The 15,708-nt window shown below is 32.1% G+C and overlaps 2 protein-coding genes across 2 annotated transcripts in view; both read left to right on the forward strand.

Annotated features, from left to right (window-relative positions):
• Positions 1-585: 585 nt before the first annotated feature.
• Positions 586-5,341, forward strand: LOC134705230 (perlucin-like). Its single transcript, XM_063563990.1, has 5 exons — positions 586-678; positions 1,552-1,646; positions 2,304-2,397; positions 3,217-3,427; positions 5,249-5,341. Exons 1-5 carry the CDS (start codon positions 630-632, stop codon positions 5,280-5,282), a joined length of 483 nt encoding a protein of 160 aa, XP_063420060.1. The 5' UTR covers positions 586-629; the 3' UTR covers positions 5,283-5,341.
• A 1,357-nt stretch (positions 5,342-6,698) lies between these two features.
• The window catches only part of LOC134705231 (perlucin-like protein), a 54,548-nt gene continuing 45,538 nt past the window's right edge, over positions 6,699-15,708 (forward strand). Inside the window, exons 1-3 of the mRNA XM_063563991.1 lie at positions 6,699-6,868; positions 10,637-10,731; positions 12,203-12,296. Coding sequence (XP_063420061.1) covers positions 6,814-6,868; positions 10,637-10,731; positions 12,203-12,296 — 244 coding nt within the window. The 5' untranslated portion in view covers positions 6,699-6,813. The remainder of the gene's footprint in view (positions 6,869-10,636; positions 10,732-12,202; positions 12,297-15,708) is intronic.

The following is a 15,708-nucleotide window of genomic DNA, read 5'->3' on the forward strand; positions in this document are numbered from 1 at the left end:
AATGTAATATAAAGATCGAGTTATAATTGTTCCAGATAATGACTATTTAAGTTAAATGTCTGATAAATTTAATATCTAAGGTCTGTTATTTGGAACATTTATATAATAAATTTCTATTTTCGAATTTACGGGAGAGTTAAAAGGCTACCTTCTGCATTAAACCTTAAGGATCAAATTTTTGATTTATTCTTATCGAACCTTCTTTTTCCTAATGAAATGATAAGATGGGAATTATTGTTCATGCAAAATAATCTCTACTTAATCTCTACCTAAGGGATAAGCCATATGGCGTTTTGTTTCAATCTTTGTTTTATCTTTATTTGTTAACTTGCTCTAGTTTATATTTCAATTGCTATATTATATTGCTCTAATTTATGACTATTTAAAAATCTAATATTATTCGGTTCTTGCACTTTTTGTAAATTATTTACATGTACCATTGTTTTGAAAATCGCTTTAAGAAAATCGAAAATGATCCCTTGACGTTGTTCCATGCAATGTCTACTTCTTTAGTTCTCGACATAATCAATTGGTTTATCTATTTAAATTCCTTTGTAGAATATTGCACATACATGCTCTATCACTCATAATTTAAAGATAAGAAATTGTGAACTATTACAATAGGAGACATGTTAACATTGTTTTTGTCTTCTGTAGTTCTATTTCTGACGTATTCAGGTATGGATTCTTACTTAAACTTGCCTTTTTTTTGTTTCATTCATACATTTGTCGATATGACGTGGCTCTGTACTCTGTATAATAATATTGTACTATTTGTTTGTCTTTCATTTTTGCTAATGTGCTTCTTCTATATACTTTGTGTGATACATATTTGCTTGTTTATATAGACTAGTGATTAAGGTTAAAACACAAAGTTGACTGCTGAACCCCTACTTTGACATTTTTACTTATTATGTCTGTTTGTTTTGTTCACATACCCTTGTTAATATTATGAAGTGTGATGCGACTAGTCTAGCTAGCTATAAAACCATAATTAATCCACTATTTTCTACATAAGAAAATGCCTGTACCAAGTCAGGAAAATGACGGTTGTTAGCAATTCGTTTGATGTTTTTGAGCTTTTGATTTTGCAATTTGATTAAGAGACTTTTGTTTTGAATTTTCAGAGTTTGGTATTATTGAGATTTTGTTTTTGTATCATGTGAAAATTATAAACAATATTCCAGTTTTGTTTTAAAGAATAGTAATATGAGTTATCAAAGTCGGAATAAAGAAATGCAATGACAGCGACAACAAGCAAATAACCAACTGCATGTAGGCCTATTTTTGTTTACCTTGGAAGTTTCCTTCAATTATCATGTTGTGACATTTTAGTAAAAGAGGCAAAATCTACAATCATACGAAAAGCACTAATAAACCGTTTCTTGAAACGTCAGTCGAAAAGTGGGCTTAACACCTTCTACATCTTACATAAACATAATGCCTAAAATTGACAAGTGTAAGTGTTGTCTTTACTTTTCATATATGTATATCGAACACAACACTTTATGTTACTTGCACACACTTTGTTTTTTCTCTTTTCATTTTTAGATATAGTCAACACTGAATGCCCGTTAGGCTGGCATCATTATGGATCCTCTTGTTTTTTCTTTAGTACTGAATCTTTTAATTGGTTAGATGCTGAGGTAGATACTTTTGTTAACTTTAAGGGGTACAGAACAATTCAGTTACATTTTTTTGTAACTCCAAAAATCGGCTGACCGTTTTAATCTTGTACTAATTGTAAAGATTGTCAAGAGGTCAACAAAATATAATGTCACGGATACAGGATTTGAATTACTTTTAATCGAATGCTTATCCAATTATGTTTAAAAAATGCAAAAAAATCATATCCATATTAATACAAAGTATAGAAAATATTTTTTTTATTTCTGCACGTCGGAGCCATTAAAAATATGCCTTTTTTATTACGCGCAAAAATAGATGGTCATTTTCAACTGCATTTCAAGTCAATGTTTGCCGCTGGACCATATAAAAAATCAGTCTATATATTTGTTTGGTTGTAATGCAATACTGGCATTTAAGTAAGAGGAACTGCTATTCGTTTTTCCCAAGTTTGTGTAGTCTATTTATTGTCTAAAAGAAATTCCCTTCTTTTGAATTACTATGTTCTCGGGATAGTTGTCTCATTGACAATCGTATCTCCATTTTGTTTATGATAAATCTCTGACTAACGATTGATTAAAACTTACATGAATAGGTTTTAACATTAATAATGACTCTAATTCCAAAAGAAATGTATAGATGTATAATGTATTACAGTAAATTCTTTTACTTCACAGAGCAGTTGTCGGGCACATAATGCTCGCCTGGCTGAAGTTCAAAGCAAAGCACAGTCAGACTATCTGATAAATATGTCAATATCAGTAGGACCAGGTATTTCGACAATGGAAATGGGGAATATGTCAAAGGGACAACAACCCGACAAAAGAGCAGACAACAACTGAAGGCCACCAATGGCAGTATATTTACCTTTATATTATACTAGTCTAGTATATAAAATGAAATATATGATTGTATAATAGAAACTTTAACACAAGTTACGGCATTCTTCATTGGAATCAAACTACATTTAAAACAATAATTACATCGCTTAGAATGATTACCTTACACTAATTTCTATGACGTTCATTTGCCGCGCCTTTTTCCTTTTTCATAATTTGTTTTTCTGCATAGTATTCTATCAGGCCGTTTTTATTTTGTTTAATTTTAAATCCCAAAACTGGCTTCTTTAGTTTTTGAATAAATGTCTGTGCCAAATATACTTTCTACTGCAGAGACTTTTCCATTTTCTAATAAATCACTGTGATTGGTTTTGCCAAAAAAATGGTAACCGTTTGAGTTTGGAATTAACAACTAGAATATAACTTAGGGTTGTTAAAGCTATTTTCAAAGTGGCAACAAACTAATAATCACTATTCATTCATTTGTCTTCATATTCACATGTCAACTTTAGCCAAGAAACTAATTCCCAAAATAGCACCGCAGAATGGAACATATGTTGGTTCCTTTTTGGCAACTTGTATTGTTTTCATCTTCTTTAATTAATAGTTCTTTAATCAAATTATGCCCAACAAGAACAGCATTTGTTTTAAGAATCCACGTGTCAGTTTTCTACATCTTATGAATTATACAAAAATAAAGTAAAATAATGCAAATTTATATAACAATTATCTGATCTTATTGTTATTCTAGGTCAAAGCTATTGGTTGGGTGCACGAGATGATATAATTGAAGGAACTTGGATCTGGGCATCGACAGATGAGGTCGTAACCTATACAAACTGGTTCCCTGGAGAGCCGAATGGGGTTCGCGGAGAGAACTGCTTACACATGTATACCGGAGAAGGTCTGAAATGGAATGATGTCAGATGTACTTATACAAACAGATTTATTTGTGAAAAAGAGTCAGTATTATATATATAGTCATTCACTGATATCCATATGTCATTCTTGTTGGTTTATTTTGTTCTATACAATGTATCCATATAAACTGTGAAAAAATAATTCGACCACCTCACAATTTGATTTCATATGAATAGGGAATCTTTTAAAGCATTTGATTAAGTATGATGAAAAATATTTAAGTTTTTTAAAAGACATAATTACTAGGTTCAATTCGTCGTTTCAGAATCTAATGCATCCTAATTTTAAAAATATTTTCAAAAGTGAACAAAAAAAACGTCGTGATTGATTAAAAATGAATTCAACCGGTGATCATGACGTGAAGTTATTTTAATTTTGGGGTACGAGCAATGAAGTCATACCTATGCATGGTTTTTAAGATTCTAAAAAGACCAATTTAGGATACATATTATAATCAATTTGAAGTCTTTGATTGCTTTTAAAAATTAGATCCGAAGATAGCATATAGTGCAAACGTGTAACTTGTAATCTATAATACTAAAATTACGAGGTCCAATTTGTCAGCCGTCATCACGTAAAAACAGCGAATCAAAGAATTCAACTTTATATATAACTAATATCGTACAAAGGTGTAGATTAAAAATTACACCACTCCAGGCCCTTTTGTTTTCCACGTAATTAAAATTGCCAATAATTAAGAAGTTCCGGGTCAAGTCCGATACCGATACCAATAGTATATTCACCTGTTACCTATTACCTTATCTGTACGTTCCGCATCTGACAGGCGCACCAGCAAACGGTGTATTCAGGATTAACATGCTTAATATTCAGGATTGATGTGCTATATACACGGGTCATAATCACAGGGTTGACACTACTAAATTGTCAAATTGTTACAGGTCTATTGTAGTAGTTTAATCAGTAAGACTTTCTATTAAGATAACAATAAGAATACTATAAGGCGTATGGGTACAGTTTTTATTTTGTTAGCGTGCATGACGTAAACCAGTGAATCAAAGAATTCAACTTTATTTATAACTAATATAGGACATTGCTGTTGATTAAAAAATACTCCATTCCAGGACCTTTTGTTTTCCAAATAATTAAAATTACCAATAATTGATCAGTTCCAGTTCGACGGGTTCAAACAGAAAGATTCGAAAGCAGAGAAAACTGTATCATATAATAGGCATGACTTTATCAAGTGACAATACTAATACTAAAATAAGGCTTGCGCATAGTTATATACTTTAATTCAGTCACGGACCCGCGATATCACGGGTGTGTGCTAGTATATCATATATATTCAACATATATGTTGACAGCGAAACTGTCGCCAGTAATTGACCAACTGGAGCTCATTATGCAGTATACAAAGTACCCAACAAAAAAAATTGGAAAAAGATTGAACATGTTGCTCATGTTTTAATTTATATATTTACTCAAATATATGTTGGAATCCAAGAGTTACTTTAGAATAGAAATTTGTTCGCTTAGATCTTCTACCAAATAGCAGTATAACCTTTGCTAAAGTGTAAAGTACGCAGCCTTCCCAGAATGTCGGAGTACAATATGATGCCTCTTGTAAAGAGAGTGCCACACTATTTGCTAGTTCAGAATCATTGAAATAACTGTAATAATGGTTTGTAGATGACCTGTTGCTAGGCAAAATTAATGACCCTATTCAATGTAAAATTGAGAAAGAAAGATTTAGTCCATATTTTAAAGAACTTTATCCCAGACACTTTTACAGGACACACCTGTATTCAAAACTCATTTGTTCTCTTTCTGAACATGTATAAATATTGGAAATTAACAATCAATCAATCATATATTTTTGTTTAATATTATTTTTTTTGTAGGTATCCTGGAGACAGTTCTGAAATAGTAGGATAAGCAAATGTCAATGAAACCACAAGTCGTTTTGCTAATAAATTCTATTAGGGATTTTTTTTTTTTATTAAACTTGTATTTTGGATTAAAAAAAACATACATCAGCTAATACAACGAGGAGCAATCTACCTTAAACAAATTAATCCTGTTATCATTATCCATGTGCAGAAGAAATGATCATGGTACTTTTGAATAAAATGTTTAAATATTTTATTTCGTTTTTGTCTTAATGGTATCGCAATCTTTTCAATAATAATATTATAATATGTATTAAGGTAAAATTAATGTATAAAAATATATAATACAACATAAAAAATATAGCAATGGTTGTGACATAGTAACTTCTAATGCCTTAACCCAATGACGACCCATGACGACAACTACAATGTAAGCTTATTTAAAATGGGCTCCTCATAAGACTTATATTGTGTTTGTTTGTTTTATTTTATAAAGGTTAAACATGTCTTATTGATTTAAAAAAAAAATCCAGGGAAGCAACTAAAGGGGGATGGCATGGGGGATTTTTACAGTCTCATTTGTCAGGGAAATAAGACGTGTTGATAAAATGAATAATTTTAAATTATTAAAGATTTGAAGATGATTTTAAAAGATGAATTCCCCAAAAAATAAATCTCAGGAGACATTACTGATGACTATGGTGTACTCATGCCCAAAATATGAATATTTTCTAAAATAGATTTGTGCCGTTCACGCAATGACTCCCTATCAGCAAGGTTGTGAGAAAGACTGAAAACGACACGTCACCAGTTGTACGGTCGCCATTACGAGGGAGGCAATCGGTTAGACGGGTATGTGTAAAAAAAATCGATTCATATTTTGACTGTCATAGATTTGAACGACGCCAAAATAGTCGTCTGTTATGTAGGTTTTTTGCTTTGGTCCTGTCTTCTATTGTTAAAAGAATATATATTGCATAGCGGTCGACCAACCTGGTATTGTTTGATTTGGAGTCTATCAGATCAATTCTCTCAGAGTTTAATCTTCTTTCTTTTTCGGTATATACTCACAATGAACTCTTAGACTAGTATTTAGAACCACGACGGACTACACTGTAACCTCGTTATAATAAATTGTAACGTATAACCAGTAGTATCTTTATTTGAAAAAGGTAAGTGTTTACTACACTGAATTTATTAATATAACACATTCATTAATTTTCTTTTGACCATTTACACACAAGTCGATGTTTTTCTGGAAAATGACAGGAATTTTGCACCATAAAATTAAATTTGAAGGATCAAACAATGATAAATGAATATAGAAGGAAGGTGCGTAATACGTAAAGCTACATATGCTTTTGACATTGTTCATTTAGTAAACAATTCTAAGATAAAAGGCTGAGAAAATAATCACGGACACATTAATACTGAAAATGGTGCCATATATAAATGTTTCTGTGTAAAGTTTCACCCTATCGTATTATATACTAAACTGATTAAAATGTTGATAAGGCTTTTGTATCACTTTGAAATTAATTGAAGTACAGATAAGTACTCCGTTTATTTTGAAAGTCATGTTTGTGAACCGGTTTCAAGTATTTTACCTGCTGATTTTGCTGATATTGCCTGGTATGTATAATTATTCAAAATATAAATATTTTTAAAATAACTGTATTTGTTTCTCTCGATAGATCAATGAATAGATCAAATTTCGTAAAATTTATGATTTTGTTATAAAATTGAATTCAATGGTGGCTGTAAATATCTTAAAGGACCGGCTGGACATTTTTTTGTATTTCATACTGTTCCTGCGGTATAACCAATAGAGAATTAAGCAATTATTTAGTTTTTATTGAAGATGACAAAAACCATACTAAAAAAATACTTGAAATCCAAAAATGCATAAATGAATAAAGAGCATTTGCCAAGTAAGTGTTCCACAAAAAAAAACATGAAAACACATCAAACAACTTCATGGGTCTGATGCGCGTTTGTGGTTTACTTTCATCAGGAATTAAGACACAGATCGAATATTGTAAAAAAAACCGAAACAGTTGAAGAGCTACATAGAAAAAAACCACATAAACATAATCAAATTCATCTAAGGTCAACGTTGCTTGAGGAAGTTGAAACCTTAATTTATCATAATTTATAAAATTTATAAACGGCCATTTTATGAAATGTTTGTTATAAATCATGCCAGTACCAAAGTACTGACATCAAGTAATCAACATTCAACTTAGATTGACCTTGCGTACTTGTGTATGTCTATCTTTAACCCTGAATAGTGACCATTAACGGTCAATAGTTGTCAAAGATCAAGAACAGTAACTGTTTGTACTATCCATAAAATAAATATATATGTACCTGAAATACATTTTTAAACGTTAATTCAATAAAATTGAGAATGGAAATGGGGAATGTGTCAAAGAGATAACAACCCGACCAAATAAAAAAACCACAGCAGAAGGTCACCAACAGGTCTTCAATGTAGCGAGAAATTCCCGCACCCGGAGGCGTCCTTCAGCTGGCCCCTAAAAAATATATACTAGTTCAGTGATAATGAACGCCATACTAATTTCCAAATTGTTACAGTACACAAGAAACTAAAATTAAAATAATACAAGACTAACAAAGGCCAGAGGCTCCTGACTTGGGACAGGCGCAAAAATGCGGCGGGGTTAAACATGTTTGTGAGATATCAACCATCCCCCTATACCTCTAACCAATGTAGAAAAGTAAACGCATAACAATACGCACATTAAAATTCAGTTCAATAGAAGTCCGAGTCTGATGTCAGAAGATATAACCAAAGAAAATAAACAAAATGACAATAATACATAAATAACAACAGACTACTGGCAGTTAACTGACATGCCAGCTCCAGATTTCAATTAAACTGACTGAAAGATTATGATTTCATCATATGAACATCAGGCACAATCCTTCCCGTTAGGGGTTTAGTATCATACCATCATAACATATATGAGAAGAACATAACCCGTGTCATGCCAACAACTGTTTTTAGAATAAATGTGTTTAGTTCCGACGCAAAGACCTTATCAGTGACTCAATATTAACGCCAAAATATGCAATCTTTAATGACTTGACAACAGTATCGTAATTATATCCCTTCTTAATAAGTCTATTCAAAGGTTTTGTAAGTTTCTGAGGTGAATACTGACACCTTTGAGCTTTATAAAGAATATTTCCATAAAAAATTGGATGTGAAATACCTGAACGTATAAAAAGTCTGCAAGTTGAGCTATATTTACGAATGATGTCTTTATACCGATGATAAAATTTAGTAAATGTTTTGACTAGTTTGTGATATCGAAAACCCTGGTGTAATAATTTTTCAGTAATACATAAATTTCTCTCGTTAAAATCTAAAACATTGTTACATACACGAGCGAATCGTACAAGTTGAGATATATAAACACCGTAAGATGGTGACAAGGGAACGTCACCATCTAAAAACGGATAATTAACCATAGGAAATGAAAAATCATTCCTTTTATCATAAATTTTAGTATTCAGCTTTCCGTTAGTGATATAGATATCAAGATCGAGGAAAGGGCAGTGGTCATTATTAGTATTAGCTTTATTTAAAGTAAGTTCAACAGGATAAATTTCATTAATATACATACTGAAGTCGTCATTATTGAGAGCCAAAATATCATCCAAATATCTAAAAGTATTATTAAATTTGCTTATCAGATGTTGTTTTGATGGGTCTTTGCTTATTTTTGTCATAAATTGAAACTCATAACAATACAAAAAGAGGTCCGCAATAAATGGTGCACAGTTAGTCCCCATTGGAATTCCGATAATCTGACGATATACGGAATCCCCAAAGCGAACAAAAATGTTATCTAGTAAAAATTCAAGGGCATATATAGTATCAAAGCATGTCCAATTGACATAGTTTTTTTGTTTATTGCTACTAAAAAATAACCTAAAAGAGTTTGAACATATATATTCACATTCTGATTTTTTGAATGCCCATTTAATTAGGTGTGTGATTTTTTTCTTAATGAGAATGTGAGGCAATGTGGTATACAGGGTAGAAAAATCAAAACTTTGAACAGATTCAAAATCACCAATATAAGCATGCAATTTATCAAGTACTTCCAACGAGTTCTTGACACTCCAAAAGTAATTTATTCCACTATTTTCGAAGGCCTTATTTGAACAATTTATTATAAGGTTTTTAATTGTACCAAGTGTGCTGGTAAGAAGAATAGACAATTTAGTAGTTGAACAATGGCTTGAAGACGAAATAAATCTATATTTGTAAGGGTTTTTGTGTAGCTTCGGAAACCAATACATAGTTGGGACTTTCATTGTATTTGGCTCTGCTTGTAAAGCGGTGGCTAAAAGTTTATGTTTGTTACAGATTTCGTTTTCTGAAAATGGAGTCAGTTGGAATGTTGGTGAATTGGTGATTTCCTTTTTCAGAACATCAATGTAAAATTTACGTCAAACAATAATAATATTATTAGCAGCTTTATCGGCCGGGACAAAAACAAATTCCTTGGCTAGTTCTTTTAGTTTATGTTTGATACGAGAAATAGGTTTATTGTGGTTATTGTTAATAGTAAAATGTTCTTTAAAATGTTGAATACGTATATCAACTATCTTCATTACTGAATTAAAAAAAGAGTCCAAAGATTTTTTGTCAGCTTTTTCCCGTTTTATCCATTTCATACAGTAAGTATGGAGTGAGTCGTGGATGATATTACGACACTCATTCCAATTAATAATTGACGGGGGACGATATTTAGGTCCTTTACTGAGGAATGATTTTAACTCTCGGTCTTGAACGATGTTAAGATCTCCTGTTATAACATGGGAAATGGGTCCATAAATATATTCGGAATTACTGCAATTACATGAAGTAGGTGTATTTTCACTGATATTAACATCTTTACACAATTGACTATAATTAAACACAAATTTCCGGGTAGATTTCTTGTAAATATAACAAATAAGAGGTAGCTCAGTATTGTCAAAATATCCAGGAATTTGTTCTTTAACAGAATGGTCGTTAAATTTACCGGCAATATTTACAAAATCAAAGCCTTTATTGACATACTTAATTTTAATAAAATGTTTTTTATGATCTTCAAGCCTTATAAATCTAATCGATTGTCCATTATTTTTATTTTGTATAAAAAAAAGCCACGTAACAGTTTTAAAACAAGGATTCAAAAATATATATATCGTGTGACGTGCAGTTTCACTAATTTAGTAAACATTTTTGTGTTGGTGCAAGCTGATGCCGCCCTGTGTTGGGGACCCATTATGGGCTTTTTAGGGTTTCTGCACTTTAGTTGGGCTGTTGTCTCTTCGACACATTCCCAATTTCAATTCTATGACTTAATTATATTTTAGATAATGGAAACACCGAATGTGCATCAGGATGGCATCATTTAGAATCATCTTGCTATTTCTTCAGCCATGAACGTTATAATTGGTTTCAGGCTCAGGTAAACGTATTATAAGAGATACGAACATGATATAAAAGTGATTGATGAGTGGAAAACCAACACAGTCATATTCATTGCTGATATTTTGTTCATAATGCAAAATTATAAACATGACTAACCATGCATTTTACTTTTTATATTTTTTTTTTACTTGACGCTGATGTACGTTTCCAAACTCGTCCTATAGTGCTGTTTATTTGATTTCAATTAGCTGAATCTATATATGTATAACTGGTATAAAAATAAGTGAGTGATTTAATTTCCATTCATCACTTATAAAAAAGAAGATGTGGTATACTGGCCAATGAGATAACCGTCCACAAGAGACCAAAATGACACATAAATTAACAACTATAGGTCACCGTACGGCCTTCAACAATGAGCAAAGCCCATACCGCATAGTCAGCTATAAAAAGCCCCGAAATTACAATGTAGAACAGTTCAATCGAGTAAACTAACGGCCTTGATTATATATTTAAAAAAATGAACGAAAAACAAATATGTAACACATAAACAAACGATAACCACTAAATTACAGGCTTCTGACTTGGGACAGGCAAATACATACATAATGTGGCGGGGTTAAAAATGTTAGTGGGATCCCAACCCTCTCCCTAACCTGGGACAGTGGTATAACAGTACAACATAAGAACGAACTATAAACATCAGTTGAAAAAGGCTTAACTCATCGGATGGGTAAAATACAAGTGGACGTGGCCAGTCACTTAAGCTTGGAACAGTTATTTGACAGCTAGTTCAGAGCCACTCACAACTAATAAAAAATCATGCATCTAAGACTAAATTATTAATTATCTCATTTACTAAATTAGTTCATGGATACAAAGATTTACTAAAATGGGAAATCCCATCCTGAATGTAAAGGTAATTCTGGTTATAAAGTCTGAAAATTTAAATACGACCAACTTCAACTCATTGATCATTTGAATAAACGTAATTACTATTCTTAAAGACATACTTATTAATCGGTACTACAAATGTAACATTAATTTCGTTTTTGATAAATTGAAAAATAACTAAAATATTAGTTTGTTTTACTTTTATGAAAACTTACATCGATCGATATGATGTTCCCTATTTTTTATGTCTTTGCTCGAGGTAATGCTTTTCTCTGACGGCTTTCCATACCTTGAACCCAAGAATCAAAGTGACGTTATTCCATTGGTTAAAAATCATTTGCTATGAACGTACCAATCAGAACGTTGTAGATGATAAAATGCAGTTTATAAAACTGTGAAATTCCTAGCGTCCAGGCTGGCCTGTAGATTTACAGATACATGTCTTATACTCTCCTATGGTTCTCGTGGTTAATCTCATTTGCAATCTTACATACCGTTTCCATAAATTTATTATAATCAAAATTTTCAATAATTCTATTATTAGCTTTATTTGACTGCATTTCGATTTATACATACAAAACCTTCGGGATAATCATACATCCTTTTCTATTCAGTTTAGTTGTAGTGCACACAACGCACGCCTTGCTGAAGTTCAGTCAAAAGAACAGGCGACCTTTTTAGTAAACATGGGTAAAACTCAAGGACCAGGTATGTATAGACAATCGCATTATGTAGCTAGTGAGCCTCCTCGTGGGGTTTGAATATGTGATTACTTTGCCGCTCAAATAGTGTTTATTTGAATACTACATTTGTTTGTAGCTATATAGACCAAATATATGCTAATCATTTGACCATTTGATAATCTTGAACTTTTTTATTATTATTTGATTATCGTGGGGTTTTTCATTATTTGATTATCTTGTTTACATATTAATTAATGATTATAAGATTGTATTGGCCAACAAAATGTGATTCTGTGATTACTTACACACCCAAAGAGAGGCATCGCTAGTTGACAGAACCTATACAAAACGCAAAATTTGAATATTTAAAGCACTTTTTCAAACTAAAGAATCACTATATTTATATTTGAGAATGATGCAATATTTTTATATGTCATTCGATTACCCAAAAATTATTAAAAAGAAAGCCGGAAAATTTCGTTCAAAAGGCAATCACTGGCTTCATTAGTTAAACATTTTAAATGTGAATCAGCAATTTCGTATTGTATTTATATTTGGTTTACTCATGACAACCCCAGAGTTGAACGACCACAAGTATCCAATAGATTTCATATGCATTCGCTCATCTAAATAAGACAAGGGACAATCATACCAAATGCACGATGTACTATCATTGATCAAAACTGAGAAAGTTATTAAAATGTCTCATTTACTTGACATTTTCTTGATTGGCAACATATTTGTTACGTTCGGAGGACGTGTTTTTCAACAGACTGTCGGCATCCCAATGGGAACAAACTGTGCCCCTCTACTTGCTAATTTTTATTATTAATTTATTATTATGAGGCTGACTTCATGCAGGTTCTTAGGAGGAAAGATAAGAAGTTAGCAATATCCTTTAACTATACTTTCCGCTATATAGATGACGTTCTTTCACTAACCAATTCAAAATTTGGTGACTATGTGGAACGCATCTATCCCATCGAATTGGAGATAAAGGATACTACAGATACAGTTAAGTCGGCTTCATATCTTGACTTACATCTAGAAATTGACAATGAGGGTCGGTTGAAGACAAAAGAGATGATTTCAGTTTTCCAATTGTGAACTTTCCATTTCCAAGTAGCAACATTCCAGCAGCACCTGCATACGGGGTATATATCTCCCAATTGATACGATATTCCCGTGCTTGCATTTCCTATCATGATTTTCTTGATAGAGGGTTACTGCTCACAAGGAAGCTATTAAACATAGAGTTCCAAATGGTGAAGTTGAAATCATCCCTTCGTAAATTTTACGGACGCCATCACGAGTTGGTTGACCGTTATGGAATAACAGTTTCACAAATGATATCGGATATGTTCCTTACGTCGTAACTACAATCCCCTTCCCTTTCATGAATTTGACCATCCGAATTAGACTATTTACCGGATTTGTAATCACATAAGCAACACGACGGGTGCCGCATGTGGAGCAGGATCTGCTTACCCTTCCGGAGCACCTGAGATCACCCCTAGTTTTTGGTAGGGTTCGTGTTGTTATTCTTTAGTTTTCTATGATGTGTCATGTACTATTGATTTTCTGTTTGTCTTTTTCATTTTTAGCCATGGCGTTGTCAGTTTGTTTTAGATTTATGAGTTTGACTGTCCCTTTGGAATCTTTCGTCCCTCTTCTTGTACAACATAATGCAAACATTTCGTAGTACTATTAATCAGACAACAGGCAAATATGTTGACAAAGAGTTTATTTAATTTAAATTTGTATTCAATTCACATACAGTAAGGCTTCTATTATTTCAATCAAATTGCGTTCTTGTGCCTAGGAATCATCTCAGCCATGCTTTCATTTTGTCCGGACCCTGCCTTAAATAATTAGAAGCAATCACGAAGAACCTTTTTTCAAAGCAGTTGCCCCTTTCAACCTCGAAGGTACACAACATAGTTCCGAGTGAGAAACATTACTATATAAACAAGGTATTAAATAAAACTGGAAATCAACATCAATTCTAGAAAACCTCCATTTCTTCTTACCTCTTAATTTCATGGTGTTAGTTCAATTATTTTTTAATTTGATGTAATTACCTTTTTTTTCTGTTTAGTTGTTTTTTTTCATATTCAACCTATTACTTAAGTTTTACATACATATTGTGCATTATAACTTACCTTAGGAAATAAATTGCAAAACTTGATAGTATGGCTAAACCTTTTCATGATTTGTAAACATGAAAACTTAGAAACTAAGCTTACTCCATGCATGCATGGACGAAGGTAACTAACGTTAACTTAGTCCATGCATGCATGGACTAACACAACAGACTTAGTCCATGCATGCATGCACTAAGGCAACTAACCCTAACTTAGTTCATGCTTGCATGGACTAACACATCAGACTGAATCCATGCATGCATGGACGAAGGCAACCAAGGCTAACTTAGTCCATGCTTGCATGGACGAAGGCAACTAAAATTAACTTTTTTAAAGTTTAAAAAATTTATAAATGCAAAATATTTCAAAAAAATCAAATTTTTCAAATTAAAAAAAAATTAAATATTTAAAAAAAAAATTCTTTTAAAATGAATGAAAAAAACATGAAAATTAATAAAATTATTTTTTTCCAAAATGCTGAAAAAAGTTTAAATTCCATTTTTTTTTTGCAAAATTAAACAAAAAGAAGAAAAAAATGGTTAATTATCACTGTTTCATCACCACTAGATATAGGTATCCTTGCATATAGGTATAAATGCCACATGAGAATATTCACGTCTGCCAAAAGATTAGAATGTGTTCACATTTTATTTAAATGATAAAAACTCTTCACTGAACAATCAGTTGGAGCTGAAAATTTGTTTAACATAACCTGGACAGTAGCTGCAATTAGTTCCTGAAAGTTCCTAATCATTTAGTAGTGGTAAGTGTTATTTTAGTTTATTGTTATTATATCTGTAATAAACATGTTTAATCAGTTTAATTGAGGTCTGGAGCTGGCATGTCAGTTAACTGCTAGTAGTCTGTTGTTATTTATGTATTATTGTCATTTTATTTATTTTCTTTTGTTACATCTTTTGACATTGGACTCGGACTTCTCTTGAACTGAATTTTAATGTGCGTATTGTTATTCTTTTACTTTTCTACATTGGCTAGAGGTATAGGGGTAGGGTTGAGATCTCATAAACATGTTTAACCCCGCCGCAATTTTGCGCCTGTCCCAAGTCAGGAGCCTCTGGCCTTTGTTAGTCTTGTATGATTTTAAATTTTAATTTCTTGTGTATAATTCGGAGTTTAGTATGACATCCATTATCACTGTACTATTATGCATATTTTAGGGGCCAGCTGAAGGACACCTACGGGTGTGGGAATTCTTGCTACATTGAAGACCCATTGGTTTCCTTCGGCTGTTGTTTGCTCTATGGTCGGGTGGTTGTCGCTTTGACATATTCA

Source organism: Mytilus trossulus, chromosome 2 (genome assembly GCF_036588685.1).
Source record: "Mytilus trossulus isolate FHL-02 chromosome 2, PNRI_Mtr1.1.1.hap1, whole genome shotgun sequence".
Classification (NCBI taxonomy): Eukaryota; Metazoa; Mollusca; class Bivalvia; order Mytilida; family Mytilidae; genus Mytilus; species Mytilus trossulus.